Here is an 18,784-nt window from a genome sequence, read left to right as displayed (position 1 = left end):
AGGTGGCAGCTAACAACTGTCCGTAACTCCAGTCCCAGGGGATCCAACAGCCTCTTCTGTCTTCCTTGGGCTCTGCACGACACAGGTGCACTTAATACACTCATACACATAAAATAAAAATAATAAATAAAATATAAAAAAATTCAATTACGTGTCTATATAGAAAGTATTCTACCAGTTTGGTATGATTTTTTTTTTACAAAATATAAGTTTAAAAGTGTTTATTTTTTGGCTGTGTTTGGAAATCAGAGGATGACTGATAGAAGTCAGTCCTCTCCTTCTGTCCTGTGGGTCTCAGGGATTGAGCTCAGGTTGTTAGGCATGGCAGCCAGTGCCTTTACCCGCTGAGCCCTCTCATTCACCCTAGAAGAGAAGTTTTGATTCTTACTTTTTTTTGGTCTTTTTGAGACAGGGTCTCCCTGTAGCCCCAGCTGTTCTGGAACTCACTGTGTAGACCAGGCTGGCCTTGAACTCACAGAGATCCACCTGCCTCCGCCTCCTGAGTGCTGGGATTAAAGGCATGTACCACCATGCCAGGCCCGATTCTTACATTATTTATCATTCACCTTTTCTGTTTCTTTTTCTTTTCTTCGTTTCTATGTCCTTTTCCACAGGTCTTTTTGTCTTTACCATTCTCAGTCAAGGCTTTCCAGAACTGTGGAAACATGCAGCTATCTTTTCTTCAAATATTTTTAGCATCTGAAAATTTGAACTTAAATCTTTCATCTGCAATTCATTTTGATATAATATATGGAAGAAAGTCTCGTTCTTTCTCTAGTAATCAGATGGGCTTCGTTGCACTGTTTGCCCAGTCCTTCCTTTGTTACACAGTAGATTCCCGTGCATGCTTGCTGTTTCTGGATCATCTATTTTGCCCCTTGCCTGTGTTTTGGGATGAGTCCATGCAGTTTTAATTAGTGTTCTATACAAGTGTTCTGTTCTTTTTCTCCTTTCTTAAAAACACACACTTTTCTTTTCAGATGTATTAAAGGAAATTGTTGGTGTTGACATATATCTGAATTTATTATCACACCCTACTTAGCAGTCTTATTTGAGAATGTAGGATTGGGGTAAGACAGTATTTTTCCAGTAATGGTTATGTTTTTTTTTTCTCCATAGCCTCTCTTAGAGTCTGTGCCTTATGAAGAAGCACTGGCTAACCGCCGGGTTCTTCTTAGCTCTACTGAAAGTCGAGAAGGCCTTGCACAGCAGGTATGGCACTAGGAACATCATGGAAACTGGAAAAAGCAGAAATGTTCAATCCACTTGGTTTTTAAGGTGTACAGAGTGATGAGTAACGTAGAGGACTACAGAAGTAACAGTGGAAGTAACAGTTACAGAAGTAACTGTGGAAGTAACTGTTCCACATAGTGGAACAGTTCCCATAGGTTTGGTTCACTGATACTCTCAGACATCTTGACTTAACTGGCATTACAGTCGGTGCAGAGTAATGTCAACATATTTTGGCTCCATGATTAATCTTTAGACGCTAAATTTAAATGTCAGAAGTACTAAGGCAGCAAAAGGAGGAAAGGTAGAGACTCTTCAAGTTATTTCTTATATGAGCAGAAGTGGAAAATTTCCACTAGCTAGTTGGTCATTTGAATTGAGGGTAATAGATTGGGGTGGGAGGTATTGTTTCTTTCAGAATTTGGTACAAACTGACAACAATTTAGGTTTTAGCAGACTTTTAACATCTGGCTTATTTTTTGTTTGGGGAATACTACTTTTAAAAAGGACTCAGATGGGGTAGGGGTGTAGAAAAGTTGTAGAGCCCTTGCCCAACATGTCCAAAGCCCTGAGTTCAACCAGGGGAGGGTGGGATAGGGAAGAAGAAGTGGGAAAGTGGGGAAGTGGGGGAGAGGAGACAGAGGTTCATTTGAGGTGATCGTGTCAGTGCTGAGTCAGTTCCCTGGGGACTAGCACTTGCTGTGGTAGCTGCTTTTCCCATCACCAGCAGTAACTGGCAGGGGCAGCTGGAGGGAAGAAGGGTTTACCTTGGGCTCATAGTTTCAGTCCATTATAGGAAAGACATGGCAAGCTTGTGGCAGTGGGAGTGTGGTGCTGCTGCTTCTTACATCTTGGTGGACAAGAAATCAAGGGCTAGTTCCAAACCAGCTCTGGACTAGAATCTTAAAAGCCATGGCCTTCCAAAACAGCGACACGAGCTGGAGATCATGCACTCAAACACAAGCTTGGGGGACATTTCACACTCAGACCACAGTGCTTATCCTTCAGTATTAATGCTTTGGGATGTTGGGGCAAAGTTTAATCTGTACTTTGTGAGAAACAAAATTCCTCAGACACAATAAAATATAGAATACCTTAAAAATTAATTTTAGATTTTGTTTGGTTTTGGAGACAGGGTCTTATTTTGTGATGGGCTGGCTTGGAACTCATCCTAAAGCCAGAGCTGGCCTAATTTGCTGTGACATCCTGCCTCAGCCACCTAAATGCTGGAATTACAGTGTGAAATAATATGCCTAGCTAGTTTGTTGTTGTTGTTTGTTTTGTTTAATACAAGGAAAATAAAAGTCAAATAAGGAATTTTACCCACAGTAACTAGTGAATAGCCACTGCCTGGCCTCTGAGCAAAAGCATTTCTCCTTTGAGCAGCTGGAAGCAGGTCTTGCAGTCTGGTTGCTTCCTGCCTTCCCTGGAGGAAGGATATGATCTGCCTTTCAGGTGTTGTAAGGATGCGTTGAGCCAGTGGGAGGCAGTGTGTGACAGCAAAAAGAAGCAGACTTGTGAGCCAGGCCGATGGAGGCCTACAAGCTGGCTTTGGGTTGCTCGCTGAGCAGCTTCCTGGTTACTGGAGCCTTTGTTACCCTCTGAGAATGAGAATTGTAGGACTGTTGGAGGCTTCAGGGGGATCATAGGAGGAAAATAGCACCAACCCTGCCTGTTATGTGGTAAATTCTCAAGTGGGGTAGTTGGTAAAGGATTCAAATTCATCAAAAGATCACTGCTGTTTTTAATGTAACTGTCAAACCTCTATTGTCCTGAAAATTACTTTTTAAATATTTATTTTTATTATTTTTATTTATGTGTATATGTATGTGTATGTCTGTGAATATATACCACATGTATGTGGGTACTTGCAGAAGCCGGAAGAGGGAATCAGATCCTCCCTGCAGTTGTGAGCTGTCCAATGTGAGGCCTCGGGAAGAGCAGCCATCTCTTCAGCCCCAACAGTTTCTTTAAAAAACTTCTTATTAAAGAATAACACACAGAAAAGTATAGAAATCACTAAGGCATGTCACAGTTTTTCAGAAGTGAACATACTAATGTAACCAGGACCTAATTTAAAATTTTTTATTTTATTCATTTTTATTTTATGTGTCTGAGTGTTTTGCCTGCACCTATGTAAGTGCACATACCCTCCATGCCCATGGAGGCCAGAAGAGGGTGTCTGATCTCTTGGAACCGGAGTTATGGATGGTTGTTAGCCACCATGTGGGTGCTGGGAACCAAACCTGGGTCTTCTGCAAGAACAGTCAGTACTTTTAACTGCTGAGCCATCTCTCTAGCCCCAAGACCTAAATTTTTAAGGGGTGTGAGTGGGTGGGAGTGAGGGATAATTGTCTGTGTAATCTGTACCTTAGGAAAAGTTGTCAGGGCTCCAGAAGGTATTGTAGGCCCCTTTGTAGTTACTGCTGTCTGATCCCCAAAGATAACCTTATCCTGTATTCTAACACCATAGGTTAGCTTGTTTCTTTTTTTAAAAAATTCATTTTAAAAATTAATTTTTTATAGATTGGTTTTGTTGCCTGATGTGGAGCTTTCAATAAATGAGATAATGGCGTATAGACTGTGTGTGTGCTCCTTCAGGTCTGACTTTCAGCCCTCTATGAATGAAAGCTCATATTGTTCCAGAAACACCCACCTTTGTATTTTTGTCTTCTGAACTTAGTAAAATGAGTGATTTAAATTATGTTCCTTTAATAATGAGTGATTTTGAACACCTTTTTGTGTCTGTAGTCTTGTTCCAGCGCCTGTCTAATCTTTGTATTTCTCTTTTTGCCTGTTTTCTACTTTGGTATCTTTTTCTTACTGAATTGCTGTAATTCTTTATATGATTTGACTATTCTAGAAAAACATGTCTATCTGATTAAAAAAAATCAGTTGTTCTAGGGATTACATTTCTGTTGGATACTTTTCATTTTTTCCACCTTTAATTTCTTTTCACTCTGTGTGTGTGCATGAATGTGCACTTATGTGTGCACGTGCACGGAGGCCAGTGGGCAGTCTTGAGTGGCATTTTTCAGGCACTGCCCCAGAGATCCACCTGTCTTCACCTCCCCAGAGCTGGTATTACAACTGTGTACTACTGTTCCCAGGTTTGTTTGTTTTTTTTAAACATGAGCTCTGGGGATCAAAATCAGGTCTCTACACTTTACTGAGTATTTCTCAGCCTCGTGAAGTCCTTTGATGAATAGAGGTTTTAAATTTTTACTTAGTTCAGTTCTCAACTTCCGGTTGTATTCTTGCTATTCTGTTTAACAAATACCTCTAGCCCCGGGTCAGGCTTTATTGTTTTTACCTCTGGGAGGCAGTTTTGGTTTACATTTTGTACACTTGCCCCCACCCGCAAACACACACCAAATTTTGTCCCCATAATTCTCTAAGATGGAAAATTTTGTTGCTTTTGAAGGTTCAACAAAGTTTGGAAAAGATTTCTAAACTAGAGCAGGAAAAAGAGCACTGGATGTTGGAAGCACAGTTAGCCAAAATCAAGCTGGAGAAAGAAAACCAGCGAATTGCAGACAAGCTGAAGAGCACTGGTGGCGGACAGCTGGCTGGGCTGGCCCGGGACACTGCTGCCCCGCCCGGCACTCCTAGCCAAGAGGAAGCTGTGGTGAAGGTCCTGGCAGAGCCTGTTCAGAGCACCAGTCTGGTGAGTGTCTTCCTGCTTGCCCTGGCCTGCGGTTTCTTACTTTAAAGCTAGTTGATAAGGATCTGACTTAGTGTTCAATGTTAAATCATTGAACTCTTGTTCCATTCCTGTTCCTGTAACAAAATACCATAAACTTAGGTAGCTTATGAATAGCAGGAATTCATTTCTCATGGGTCTGGGGGCTGGGAAGTCCAAGAGCAAGGTGTCTGCAGAACCCGAGTTTCCTGGTCCCTCCCTGGCTGTCTTTCTGAATTGTGTTCTTTCAGAGGGTGGGGTAAACAAATCCTCAGGATCTCTTTTTCTTTGTAAAAGTCCAGTAGACCATCCCCAAGGATTCCACCTCTTAATTCTGTCACTTTGGGGCGTAGAATTTCAACATGAAAATTTGGAGAAGACAAATACTCAGACCATAAAAGCCCATTCAAATTACGTCAGTTTCCAGGTGCTTCCCCCCAAAAAAGAAGGATGTGTTCAAAAATTAATTGCATTGAATTGCCTGGGATTTCATTAACTTTCTGTATGGTCAGAGTTGTGTTCCTAGAAAATATAACAGTAAGTCACATCTAAGATATTTCTGCTTTTCCATGAAAACAGTTCTAAGATGGGGTTGTGTTTCTTTTTTTAAAATTTATTTTATTATATGTATATGCATGTATTGCCTGCATGTAGGTAAGTGCACCCATGTCATGCAATGCCTGTGGAAGTCAGAAGAGGCTATTGGATCCCCTGGGACTGGAGTTATGGACAGTTGTTACCTGCCATGTGGGTGCTGGGATTCGAACCCAGGTCTTCTGCACGGACAACCAGTGTTCTTAACTGCTGAGCCATCTCTCCAGCCCCCTAATATGGGGTTGTGTTTCTGAGCAAGGATCAAATACCTAAATTTTCATGGAAATAACCATTAATACCACCTTTAACCATTTCTGTACTGTATACCAGGAAGTATAAGGCTCTGTAACAGACATGTAACATAGAAACCCATCAGGCCAGTTCTTTCCTATAAAGGTAGTGTGTTGACACACTAGCTGACAACTTTATGTTTTTTGCCTTCTTCTTAACTGCAGTTATTTGGAAGGTAGAGAAATATCTCTCTTGTCAGGCATTACATAATTCACAGTTATATTTATAAAGTTTTCTAGTTATATATTATTTAAAAAATGGGAAAATCAAGGAAAGGAGAAATCAGAAAGGGAAAGTAACACCCTCAGAATCAAAATTGCCCATTTAAGTGTGTTTTTCTGAGTATTTTTTGATGAGCTGAAGAGAGCAGAGGTGCTTCTGGAAGATGCTAGAAGGTACATCCTTTTCTGCTTACTTACCCTGGCTGTCTGGTGCTGCCACAGGCCAGCTTTTGTTTCTGAGAGGTGTACAGACTTCATTGTGGCCTAGTAGGGTCAGAACCTCAGGTGATTAAGGTGATTAGTGATTTTCTTAGGTGTGGTTATGGTATAGAAGCATTAGGAGAATATTTTCATGTTTTGGAAATAAATATCGTAGTATTTAGGATAAAATTTTATAATATTTGTAGCTCACTTTTTTTTTTCTTTTTTTTTTTTTTGGTCTTTTTGAGACAGGGTCTCCCTGTAGCCCCAGCTGTCCTGGAACTCATTATGTAGACCAGGCTGGTCTTGAACTCACAGCGATCCGTCTGCCTCTGCCTCCCGAGTGCTGGGATTAAAGGGGTGCGCCACCGCGCCCAGCTTGTAGCTCACTTTTGATTTATTTTTATTACCTATTATTTATTGTGTGTATGTATGCTCACTCACAGGTATCATGGCCCATGTGTGGAGGTCAGAAGACAGCTTGTAGGAGCTAGTTCTTTGTTTCTGCCTTGTGGGTCCTGGGAATTGAACTCAGGGCCAGGCTTGGTGGCAGGCCCCTTTACCCACCGAGTCAATCTTGCTGGGCTGTAGCTTAATTTTAGACTGTTCAGAAAAATGTGTACATATAGAACAGTAAAGCAGAGATAGCATGTAATTACCAAATTTAGGTGGCAGATGCACACATGTTCACTGCACTTTTTCCTCTCAACTTTTCTCTGTGTTTAATCAAAATAAAAGAAAACGGGATTGCAGTTTTTCAGGCTGATTATGTAGTGTGCCTTCTGACTGGTAATCTGTTCCAACCATAAATCCTACCTGCTGCCCCTGACAGGTCAGAGTGACTACGTTTCCCCCCACGTCAGTGGTTAATGTGTAGACACTGAACAGAAATGAAATAATGACAGGAACAAACAGCAGAATTTCAACTCTGCTCAGGTATCTTTGATGGTATGACACCCCTACTCACCTTTTAAGTTGTTGAAGGAGGCACCCTTAAATGAACATAAGTGAACTAAATCTGTAGCTTTGTGTGGGTATACATGCCTTGAACTTTATTTTGGATGATAGAAGCCCATTTCAAAATTGATTGATTTACAAAGGAAACCCAGTGTTCAAACCACCAGGTCACTTTAAGGCTGAAAAAGCAATGTCAGATAGAAATATCCTATTTGAAGTGCTGTAGCATTTCAAAATTCAAATGTTAATTATTTTCATTAAAATACCTAGCACTGTAGTTTGAACATGTAGCTGTGGGTTAATTATTTTAAGAAAAGAGCAATAATATCAAGAAAGGAAAAAAAAACACAGAACAATACAAATGTTCTCATTTTGTTTTAATTAAAAAATATTGCTTAAATTAGTGGAAAGATAGAAAGTAGAAATTTTGTATAGTGGAAATAAGTATAAGAGTAAAAAACATTTTTTTTTTTTTTGGTCTTTTTGAGACAGGGTCTCCCTATAGTCCCAGCTGATCTGGAACTCTATGTAGACCAGGCTGGCCTTGAACTCACAGAATTCTGCCTGCCTCTGCCTTCCAAGTGCTGGGATCAAAGGCATGTACCACCATGCTTGGCAATAAAAAGTAGTTTTATATAACGTGTTATAGGTAACCAAAAATAAGACTGAAAAAAGAAAAACAGTGACATACTGACTACTGATCCATTGCCATTGATGTTCTTTCTGCAGAATTTCATGTCTGGTTGATAAAGTTTTAAGCCTTCTAGCATAAGGTTAATACGCATTTATTGCTTTAGCAGAAACTATATAAACTTATCAATTCTGTAATACTCCATATCTAACACATCTGAGTTACTATGGCTGAGCATTGGTTATACTTTCACTGTCTTAAATAACATCTCATCTTCATACACGATTCTCACTGCATTAAATTCTGATTTATTTATTTTTATTTTATGTGTATGAGTATTTTGCCTGCATGTATGTAAGTGCACCCCTGTTGTACAATGCCCACAGAGGCCAGAAGAGGGTGTCAGATCCCTTGGAACTGGTACAGATGATTGTTAGCTGCTATGTAGGTTCTGGGAACTGAACCTGGGTCCTTTGCAAGAGCAGCCAGTGCTCTTAACCACTGAGCCATCTCTTCAGCTCCTCATTTTAGATGATTTCCTTGGAATGTGTTCTTAGGTTAGAGTTGGAATTACTGAATCAAAGCATGACTATGACGGATTCCTTGATCTTCACTGCTAAATTGTGTTCTGAAAGGACTGTATTGGTTTATATCCTTGTTGGAAGAATATGAGAAAATGTTGAAAAAAGAGTACATGTCCAAACATTTCCTTCCATTTCTGTACCGTTCTTTTTCAGGACTCTACCGCACCAGAGTTTCAAACCGTAGCTTAGGAGTGAGGAGTGAGTAGGGAAGAGGAGATGCATCACTGTGATTTCTTTCATCAAATACAAGCATATTCGATTACGTAAAATTAAATTGTTAGTGGGTTAGTGTAAGCAGTTTTATGGTTCAGTCAGTGTAACATCCATTAGTATATACCGTGTAGTCCTTAGAAAAGTACTCTTGAAAGCTGGACATGGTGGCCCATACCTGTGATCCCAGCACTTGGGTGCCTAAGCCAGGAGTACCATGAGTTCAAGCCTATCCAGGGCTATACAGCGAAACCCTGTCCCAAAAAAAGGTAGTGGTTGAAGGTGGGGAATAAATGATACCCTTGAAGATATCTATTCAGATATGTGCAAAGTGCTGAATACCATCTCTTATTTACAGAATCCATTAAATGGAGTTTCCAATAGTTTTCTTAAGTCATCATGCCCACCCTCCACCCTGCTATTAAGCTGAATTCAGTAATCATACCTGTTTTTGAAATTTTTCTTTTCTTTCTTTTATTTTAAGGGGTGTTTGTAGTGGTAGGGATTGAAGCCAAGCAAGCTCTCTACCACTGAGCGCCCCATCCCTGTTTTGAACTCTTAACCCATAAAAGCAAACTTTAAAAAGCCTAGTATACTATAATTTGCTTAAAATTATATGTATATTGCTTTTTGTTAGTTCAAGTCTGGAATTGTTTATTATGTTATTATATACTTTATCCTTTTGTGTTTCTAAATTTTTGTCCCAAGTGCTTATTTGTGGGGTTTTTTTTGTTTTTTTTTTTTTTTCGGTCTTTTAGAGACAGGGTCTCTGTAGTCCCAGCTGGCCTGGAACTCACTATGTAGACCAGGCTGGCATCGATGTCACAGAGATCTGCCTGCCTCTGCCTCCTGAGTGCTGGAGTTAAAGGTGTTTGCCACTATGTTTGGTTTATTTGTGTTTCCTATTCAGAATGTTTAGTTATTGTGGTCACCATAAAACTATTTATGGCTACTGCATCAGAAGTTATCGTCCTTCTGTTCCTCCTGGACAGTTTGTCAGGAGTCAGTGGAAATGGCGAATCAGCACTTTGGTAGCGGCTTTGGCAATGGTCATTTGTTTCAGCCTCATGGAAGAAGTAGTGCAGAACAGCTCGTAGCACAGTTACAGTCCACAGGCGATTGGAACTGCATTACCAGTGCTCTGCAAGCCTGTGGCATGAAGAGAAAGTGTCATAGCATTTCACCTCTTCTGTCTGAAATGTAAACCTTCATTCTAAAAGTATTTTTTCTTTATGTTCTAGATTGGGGTTTTAACCAGGACATCGGACAGTAAGGTAATATGACCTGACATTGTGTTGTTTGCTGATAAATGTCTGGTAGCCGTTTGTGGACAGAGCCCTCCAGGAGCTCTCTTTGTCCAGTTGTTTTTTTCTGGTAATTCTTGCAAGGGGAGCAAGTGTTTTTCCTCTTACCAGTGCATCCACCATTCCCTTTCCCTTCCATGGTGTCATCAGTGGAGAATAGCCTGGTTTGGTAACAGTCTTGTTCAGTGCCTTGTTCTCCCAGTTTACTGGGTCCAGCCCCTGCTAGGCCATCACTCACTGGCATGCTGTGGGAGACTGAGAACCTCACTCATCCCCCAGTGGGCAGCTGGGAGGGCAGAGCCCTCAGGCTTCCAGGACAGTGTGCTTGCTGTGAGTGAGCCGACATGTGGTTTGGCTTGTCACGTGGGCTTTCACAGTTGAAGTATTTGAACATGATAAGTTTACAAGTAGCAAGTGAATGAAAACTGAAGTTATTGAGCCTATCACTCAATGTGGCCATGATAAATAACAGTGCCAGGACGACAGAAAATCCTGTGATTTCCTTATTTGTCTCATAGGTAATATTGAGCTTCATGAATTTTTAACCAAGTTCAATAGTGTAGCACTCCTAGTGTAATCATGAAAAGTGCCAGTTTGGAACAAAGGCCAAACACTGCTTAGTATAGTTTAAGTTATTAGTATATTTGAGAGTATTATAGTTTCCTGAAGATAATTTAAGGGGAAAAAGAATGTTCCAAATTTAGAGGTTCTGAAGGACTGTGAGTCAACATTGCATAGAGATGCTTGCACACTGATGTTTATTGCAGCTCAGTAGCTAAATTATGCAGTCAGCCTAGGTGTCCATCAACAGAGAAATGTGTTAAGAAAATGTGCTGTATTTACTCAGTGGAATTTTATGAAGCCATAAAGAATATTATGTTATTTGCAGAAAAATGGATGGAACTAAAGACTATCATATTAAATAAATTAAGTCAGTCTCAGAAAGACAAATATTGTATGTTTTCTCTCATTGGTGGATCCTAGATTCTATATAGATACATAAAATCATATACATGACTATCTAGGAGAAGGGCAGGTACTAGAGGGAGGAGAGAGAGAGAAAGGGAGGATAGCGGCCTTAAGATCATCAAAGTAAATTATTTACTGAAATGAAACCCAATACTATGTACAATAGCTATATGCTAATAAGAAATCAGAGGTTCCAATAAATCCGCCCCTGCTCCCTGCCCTCTTCCAATTAAAAGGACATAGTCCAGACAGATTGAGATTTTGAAAGTCAGGTTTGTGACTAATAAAAGCTGGGCAGATCTAGATATGGTGACTCACCTAAAATTCTAGCACTTGGGAGGTTGAGGCAGGAGGATTATGAATTTGTGGTCATCTCCAGCTGCATTGCAAGACTTTCAAAATAATAATGATTATGATGAAGATGATGATGAGGAGGAGGAGGAGGAGAAGGAGGAGGAGGAGGAAGAGCAGCTAAATGGAAGGCCATGGCCTGTGGGACTTCTCTTCAGAGGGCCTCTGAAGGTCAGGCTTCTTTCTGAGATGGGCAGAACGCTGAGTGAAAGAAGCCCGGGCTCTCCATTTACCTGCCTTTGAGGGGAAGGCTCTCATTCCCTGTGACATCTCAAGTGAAAATGTGTGAAGTGCTGTCTTGATTTTATTTTCCTAGAATTTCCCCTTCTCACTGGCCATCGTTGGTTTATGTCTTTAGGTTCCAGAATTGGAGTCCCGTGAAGACTTGATTAAAAATCACTACATGGCAAGGATAGTGGAGCTCACGTCTCAGCTGCAGCTGGCTGACAGTAAGTCAGTGCATTTCTACGCCGAGGTGAGTGGAGTTCATTAGATTGGCATTTCTTCCTGAATTGGGTTGCTGTTCTGTTCACTAGATGAGAGTAGTTAGTATGTGTGTTTTTAATGTCTGCTTGTGTCTGTGGATTGGTTGTAGCTCGTAGCAATTAATCTGCATACCATCCCGAAATCTTCATTTCAATGACATTTGTAAGACCGCTGTCATTTCCAAGTTACTGCAAGAGAGCTGACAGTTTTGGAGGCAGCCCATCCTGTGGTCCCAAGCTGTCAGTTTCAGCACTTTTAGTTGGGATTAGTTGCTTTGGGAGCAGAGAGGAAGAACACAAATGAAGGACTGTTTACACAAGCAAGGGGAAAAGTAAAATGCATCTGGTCTTTTTTTACATTTATTTATTGTGTGTGCAAGTGCCACAGCACATTTGTGGAGCTCAGAGAACAGCTTGCCAGCGTCAGTTCCCTCGGTCCACCATTTGGGTTCCAGGGATCAAACTCGGGTTGTCAGGTTTGACAGTAAGCACTTTTACCTACTGAACCATTTTGCTGGCCCATCTTTTTAAGTACTCTCCAATTTCCTTATGTGCATGCACATTTGGAGACCAGAGGTCAACACTGAGGGCTTCCTCTATTGTTCTCCACCATATTAAATTTTTTATTAATTCTTTGAGAATTTAATGCAATGTATTTTGGTCATATTCACCCCCAGTTCCTCTCCTTAACTCCTCCTAGATCTCCCTCTACCTTTCTACCACCCTACCAACTTCATGTCTTCTTTTTAATTTAATAACACATCAATTCCAATTTGTGCTGCCCATATACTTCTGGGTGTGCAGTCATTCACTGAAGAGTGATTGACTACAAGGAGACACTCCCTTAGAGAAAACTGTCCATCCCTGCTCAGTTAGGGATGGGTTCTCATAAAGCCCCTCCTACTCCAAGTTAGAATGTTAATTGACTACAGGTCTTGTGCAGACAACCACAGCTTCTGTGAGTTAAAGTGAGCAGTGGTCTGGTCATATCCAGAAGACACTGTTTCCCTCCAGTATCTCTTATAGTGTTTCCATACCCCCTTCCTCAGTGGTCTCTGAGTCTTGGGGAGGGAGTGTGATTAGATGTCTCATTTATGGCTAAGTACTCCACAGTTGCTTATTGTCTGCACTTTGACCAGTTGTGTTAACCACCATGTACTGCATAAAGAAATTTCTCTGATGAGGTCTGAGAGCTGTACTAATCTACAGGTAGAAAGTTATGAGAGATGGCAATTTGATACTATGTTTATTTAGCAAAATGATAGTAGTAGGTTCACCCCTGGGGCCTGTGAGATCCCCATCTATGGGTTCTTGGCCAGAGTTGTAGTATCAGGTATGTGTTTCTTCCTTTGAAGTGGGCCTTAAATCCAACCAGAAAGTGGTTGGTCACCCCATAGCATTCATACCACTATTGTACCCCTGGGCTTCTCTTTCTACCTACCATTTTGAGACAGGGTCTCTCACTGAACCTGGAGCTTACTGGCTAGCGAGGCTGGCTGACCAGTGAGACCTCAGGATCATCCTGTTTCCACCTCCCCAGCTCTGGGATTATAGGCACATACTACCACGTCTGGCTTTTCACATGGGCATTGGGGATCCAAAATCAGGTCCTCATGCTTGCATAGCAAGCACTTTACCTACTGAGCCATCTCCCTAGCCCAATCTGGTACTCTCCAATTTCTAAATGGCAAGTTGGTAGTTTGTAAAAATGAATTTCTAAAAATGATAGTGAAAATGTCTCTATTTAAACTGGGTAAGAAATATAAAATCTTTTTGTCACTTTTTCTTCTTCCTTTACTCAATAATTCATTTTCTTCATATAATTAATAACTACTGGGGCTGGAGAGATGGCTCAGCAGTTAAGAGCACTGACCGCTCTTGCAGAGGACCCAGGTTTGATTCCCAGCACCCACCCACATGGTGGCTACGAACCATCCTTAACTCCAGTTCCAGGGGAATCCAAAGCCCTCTTCTGACCTCCATGGCATTGCACAACATGGGTGCACTCATATACACCCAGGCAATACACTCATACACATAAAATAAAAATAACAAATAAAATATTTTAAAAAATTAGTAACTCCTAGGCAAAATACATAGAATTTGCAAAGCAGAAGGGGGAAAATAGCATAGTAAGTGTAGCACTAAAGGGTAAAGAAGCAGTGATGGCAGAATGGGCACTGCTCAGCCTGTAAGGTCCTTAAGGCCTTTGATTTGAAGCTGCATATTTAGGGCTGGTTTTAGGTAATAGACAGAGAATTACGATGCCTAAACTTGTTAAGTAAACCAAAAAGGAGGAGGCAGTATTCCTTATTGGGATCTGGTCTTTTCTGTGATTTTTCTCCAACACTGAAGAGATGACACGGCTGTTAGACTAAGTGGAGAATGGATTTTCCTATTGAAATAAATGATGTGCCATTGCATCCACCTTTGATAGTTCACTCAGTTTGCTGCATCGTGACACATGGGAGAACAGTGAGCAGGCTGGGGGAACACTGTACTAGGTTCCTGAGCCATACGTGTATGAGCCATGTGTACATGACACCTGTATGCTCAGTGCTTGGTTCCCTGCTCTATGGTTTAGTGTCCCAGATTTGATTGTCATCTTCCTATCGACTCATGCCTTGCATGTCTGTTTCCTTCTTGGTCAGGGTCAGTGCTGAGCACAGAGGGAGGTGGTTGATTTGTACAGACTGTCCAGAAATTTTCTTGAGAAATAAAATGCATAGCTGGGGAATTTTTAGGCTGTCTTATTTTCAAGAGATTTGCCTATTTTAGTAAATGTTTTCAGCATAATTCTGATATAAGAATTTTTAGATTGTCCTAGTTTTTGGTCCTCTGTAAACAGGAAGTGATGATGCCCCTGTATGATTTTACTGGAATGGGTAGTAGAGGGCTTGATGTCCACACAGCATCCAAATGTGCCTCTTCAGGTTCCTCTTTTTGGTTCCAGTGGCTTTATCACAGAATTTGGTGGTCTGTTTACTCATTCACCCTCTTTAAGCAGTAGTGTGAAATGGAATTTTCCCTTTTTCTTTTTCATCTGCTCTGTCTCTGGATGGTTTGGGTTTAGTAAAACTCTCAGAGAAAACACTCATCTTTCCCCAGATAAGCAGCACAACCTTTTGGGTGGGATTATATTGTTCCTGGTTTGAGGTCTCTAATGAAGAACTTAAAACACATAGAAACTACCTTAGGGTCCGTGGTCAGCAGCCAGTGATCACTTTTGAAATAACCACTTCTCTCTCATCCACCATAAGCATAAATGAATCCTGGGTAAATGGAGAAAGTTCTCCCATCTTCTGTAACCACTGGTCATTAGGTTGGAGCTCATAGATCACTAATGAGCCTGGGCTGCTGGGCTTGCCTTGCTAAAACAAGAGGACGTGCATGGCTTCCTTTCTGTACTCTACAATGTGGGTATCCGGCAGGTAGTTTTGGAATGAGTGAGTGAATGAATGAGTGGCGTTTAGTGGTTATATTCTAGTAACTTTCATAGGACAAAATTTGGTTTTCTGATTATCCAGTGCCGAGCCCTCTCTAAAAGACTAGCCTTGGCGGAGAAGTCAAAGGAGACACTGACAGAGGAGACGAAGCTGGCCAGTCAGAACATCAGCAGGCTTCAGGTGAGCTCCTAAATGTTACATCAGCACGTGATGTCTTCTCACTGGTTGTTCCTGGGCAGCAAGATCAGCCTTCCTTTGAGAAGCAGTGCCAGCTACCCAACCTCTAAACATACTTTCCCAATACTTCATTTCTTTAAAGAAAAATTTTAATGATTTTGGGGGCTTGAGAGATGGCTCAGTGATTAAGAACACTGGTTGTTCTTGCAGAGGACCCAGGTTCAAATCCCACACCCACATGGCAGCTAACAACTGTCTGTAACTCCAGTTCCAGGAGATCCAACACCCTCTTCTCACCTATGCGGGCATTGTACAACATGGGTGCACTTACATACGTGCAGGCAAAACACTTATACACATAAAATAAACTTAATAAATAAAATATTTTTTAAAATTTTAGTGATTTTTAAAAAATTACTTATGTATATGGGGAGGGGTGTGCATGTGGGTCCCTGTGGAAGCCAGAGGCATTGGTTCCCCTTGAAGTTGGAGTTACAGGTGGTTGTGAGCCACTAGATGTGAGTACTAGGAACTGAATTTGGGTCCTCTGGAAACCATGTGGTTCCACTGAACCATCTCTCTAGCCCCAATCACTGTATTTCTAACTCATTTTAGAGATTACTTATACCAGGCAAAGAGTGGCTGTCTTGTTTGTTTCTCTGACTTGAACTTAATATTAAATTCTTTCATAGGCAGCATTTACTTACTTATGCTTAACCATAATCCTCCTTTCCCCTCTTCCTTGTAAATACTGTAGGCTTGTTCTCTACACATTATTCTGCCCTCTTTCTCCTCTCAGAAAACTGACCTGAACCTAACAGTCGGACAGCACAATGTTTCTCGTTCCTCACTGCTGAGTTTTAAAGCCTTACTTTGGCCAGGCCTGTTGGTGTACACACCTTAGTCCCAGTATTCCAGAGACACAGGCAGGTTGATTTCTGAGTTTGAGGTCAGCCTGGTCTACATAGGGAATATGTAGACTAGCCAAGGTGACATAGTGAATCCCTACCTCAATAATAAATAAATTCATATGTAAATAAATGAATTTCCGATTTAAACCTTGCTTTTTCAGGAAGGTCCTGTTGCTGTAAACACAAGGCCGGGCACAAGAAAACCCAGGAACACAGCACTGCTTGGCTCGTCCTCATTTCAGATTACTTTCTCAGATGAGTTAGGAGTCTGGGAGGAGATCCAAGAGGCTGAAGGCATCATGGGAGGTGGGAGCAAAGAAGGGTGCCCCTGCCAAGAAGGAGCAGATATGTGGAGATCTGTGCAAGGCTTTGGAGAACCTGAGTGATTTGGAAGTGTCCTTTTTTCCCCTAGGCTTCTGACAGTTCTATACCCAGCCTAGAAGGGGACTCATATTTTGTGTGTGCAGGTGTGTACATGTGAACATGCACATGGAGGCCTCAGGATAGTCTCTGGTGTTGTTCATCAGGAGCTATCAGGGTCTCTGTGGTCTGAAACGTCCCACGTAGGCTGGCTAGCTGGCCATGAGCCCCAGGAATCTGTCTCCACCTTTTCCCCTTCCCCGGAGCTGGGGTTACTAGTGCGTGCCACCATGTCCAATTTTTTTTTTGACAGGGTCTCCCTAGTCCCAACTGGCCTGGAACTTACTATGTAGACCAGGCTGGCCTCCATCACACTGAGATCCACTTGCCTCTGCCTCCCAAGAGCTAAGATTAAAGGCGTGCACCCTCACGCCAGCATCCAACTTTTTTTTTTTAATGCAAGTTCTAGGACTCAAACTCAGGTCTTCATGCACGTGAGGCAAGCACTTTACTGACTGACTGAGTATAGTTCTCTTGCCCAACAGCCCAATCCTTAAATTTTTGCAGATAAATTATGAACAGAATTTTAAGACTGAACGTTTTTCCCATTTCTTTTAACTTTGTTCTCTTGTTAGACTGATGCCTTAACCTTTGTGTTGACTGATCAATTAATATGTTTGGTGGACTGCTTTCCCAGGTGTTTGTAATGAATGAAGCTTCAGTGGTGTGTCTAGGAGTCTTTGATATCCATTCTCCTTTTCGCTTGCTCTTTAGGATGAGCTGACAACCACCAAGAGGAGCTATGAGGATCAGTTAAGTATGATGAGTGACCATCTGTGCAGCATGAACGAGACACTGTCCAAACAGAGGGAAGAGATTGACACGCTCAAGATGTCCAGTAAGGTATGTGAGGTGAGGTGAGGTGAGTGGGCAGAGTGAGGTGGGTGGAGTGAGGTGAGTGAGGTGAGATGGTACTGCTTATTGTACTTTTTAATGTAGTTGTTAGAAGATATTTCACTGTGATACATTTCACAAGGTCATAGGAGTTGAAGTACCATGAATCATCTTCCTTAGCATCATTTGTCCTCTCCAAAAAGAAGACTAAATTTCTTTGGCTGAGTGTAAGCTGTGGTCTCATCTCTGGGGCCTTGATATACTGTGCCTGCTGCTTTGGGGCATTTTTGCTGTTTTATAAGAAAGAGAGGGACTAACAGGGCTTTAGGAAGGTGAATACTCTGTTTATATGAAATCCTAAATGGTATTGAGGTAACCTTTAGCAAATTTTTTATTCAGTAAAATCACTTTACTTGAATTAAGTCAGAAATAAAAGCACCACACAGCTGGTTTCAGGAGGCCGCTCAAACGTTTGCTGGTTCTGAACTGCATTCAGTGACTGTCTATACAGTTCAGATGGTCATTCTGAATCCTCAGAACTTTGCCTAGGATTTTACACTTTCACTATCAATTACATTTCTATTTATTTATCCATGACAAAAAAAGAGAAAGCTATGAGGGGTAGAAACAAAAAAATAGCTTTGTATCTTCTTCTGTAACTCACGGCCTGTTGCCTGCAGTCCATCCTTCCTCATCACCCAATATTACCCTCTCTTGGTTTCCTTTCTAAATGTCAGACTGTACCCACACTTACACCTGTTTACTTACATGCATGTATATGGTAAGGCTAGACTCCACATATGAGGGAGAACATATGTTTTCTTTTTCTTTCTGAGTGTGGGGCACCTCACTTAATGTTTTCCTTTCCAAGTCTATTTTCCTCCAAGTTTCATGATTTCATTTTTCTTTACGGTTGAATAAAATTCCATTTTGAATATGTACCACATTTTCATTACCTATTTATTTGTGATGGACATCTGGGTTACTTCTCTTTCCTTGCTATTGTCAGTAGAGCAGCAGTAAACACGGATGTGCAGGTATCTCTGTGGTATGACACAGTGTTCTTTGGTTGTGTGCTGAGGAGTGGACTAGAACCCTTAGCAAATTATATTCACAACTATACATATAACTTGGGAATGCTTGGGAATGTCTTATCCTTTTAACTTGAGCTATTCCTTTTGATTTTGTTCCTGGTTAAAGCCTTTTTTTGTCCAGGCCAGTCAGTAGATACTGGGTAATGTGTCTGAACTGGACTGTATATCCATATGCGATGTGTCTCATATATA

At 41.3% G+C, this 18,784-nt stretch overlaps 1 protein-coding gene across 1 annotated transcript in view; it reads left to right on the top strand.

Moving 5' to 3' along the window:
• Ppp1r21 (protein phosphatase 1 regulatory subunit 21) overlaps positions 1-18,784 on the top strand; it is a 79,460-nt gene that overhangs the window by 58,806 nt on the left and 1,870 nt on the right. The window contains exons 16-21 of the mRNA XM_008823043.3: positions 1,120-1,212; positions 4,655-4,897; positions 9,843-9,875; positions 11,584-11,700; positions 15,238-15,336; positions 17,379-17,507. Coding sequence (XP_008821265.1) covers positions 1,120-1,212; positions 4,655-4,897; positions 9,843-9,875; positions 11,584-11,700; positions 15,238-15,336; positions 17,379-17,507 — 714 coding nt within the window. The remainder of the gene's footprint in view (positions 1-1,119; positions 1,213-4,654; positions 4,898-9,842; positions 9,876-11,583; positions 11,701-15,237; positions 15,337-17,378; positions 17,508-18,784) is intronic.

This window comes from Nannospalax galili, unplaced genomic scaffold, assembly GCF_000622305.1.
Source record: "Nannospalax galili isolate Female #2095 unplaced genomic scaffold, S.galili_v1.0 scaffold286, whole genome shotgun sequence".
Classification (NCBI taxonomy): domain Eukaryota; kingdom Metazoa; phylum Chordata; class Mammalia; order Rodentia; family Spalacidae; genus Nannospalax; species Nannospalax galili.
This window is presented reverse-complemented; position numbering and strand designations above follow the sequence as displayed.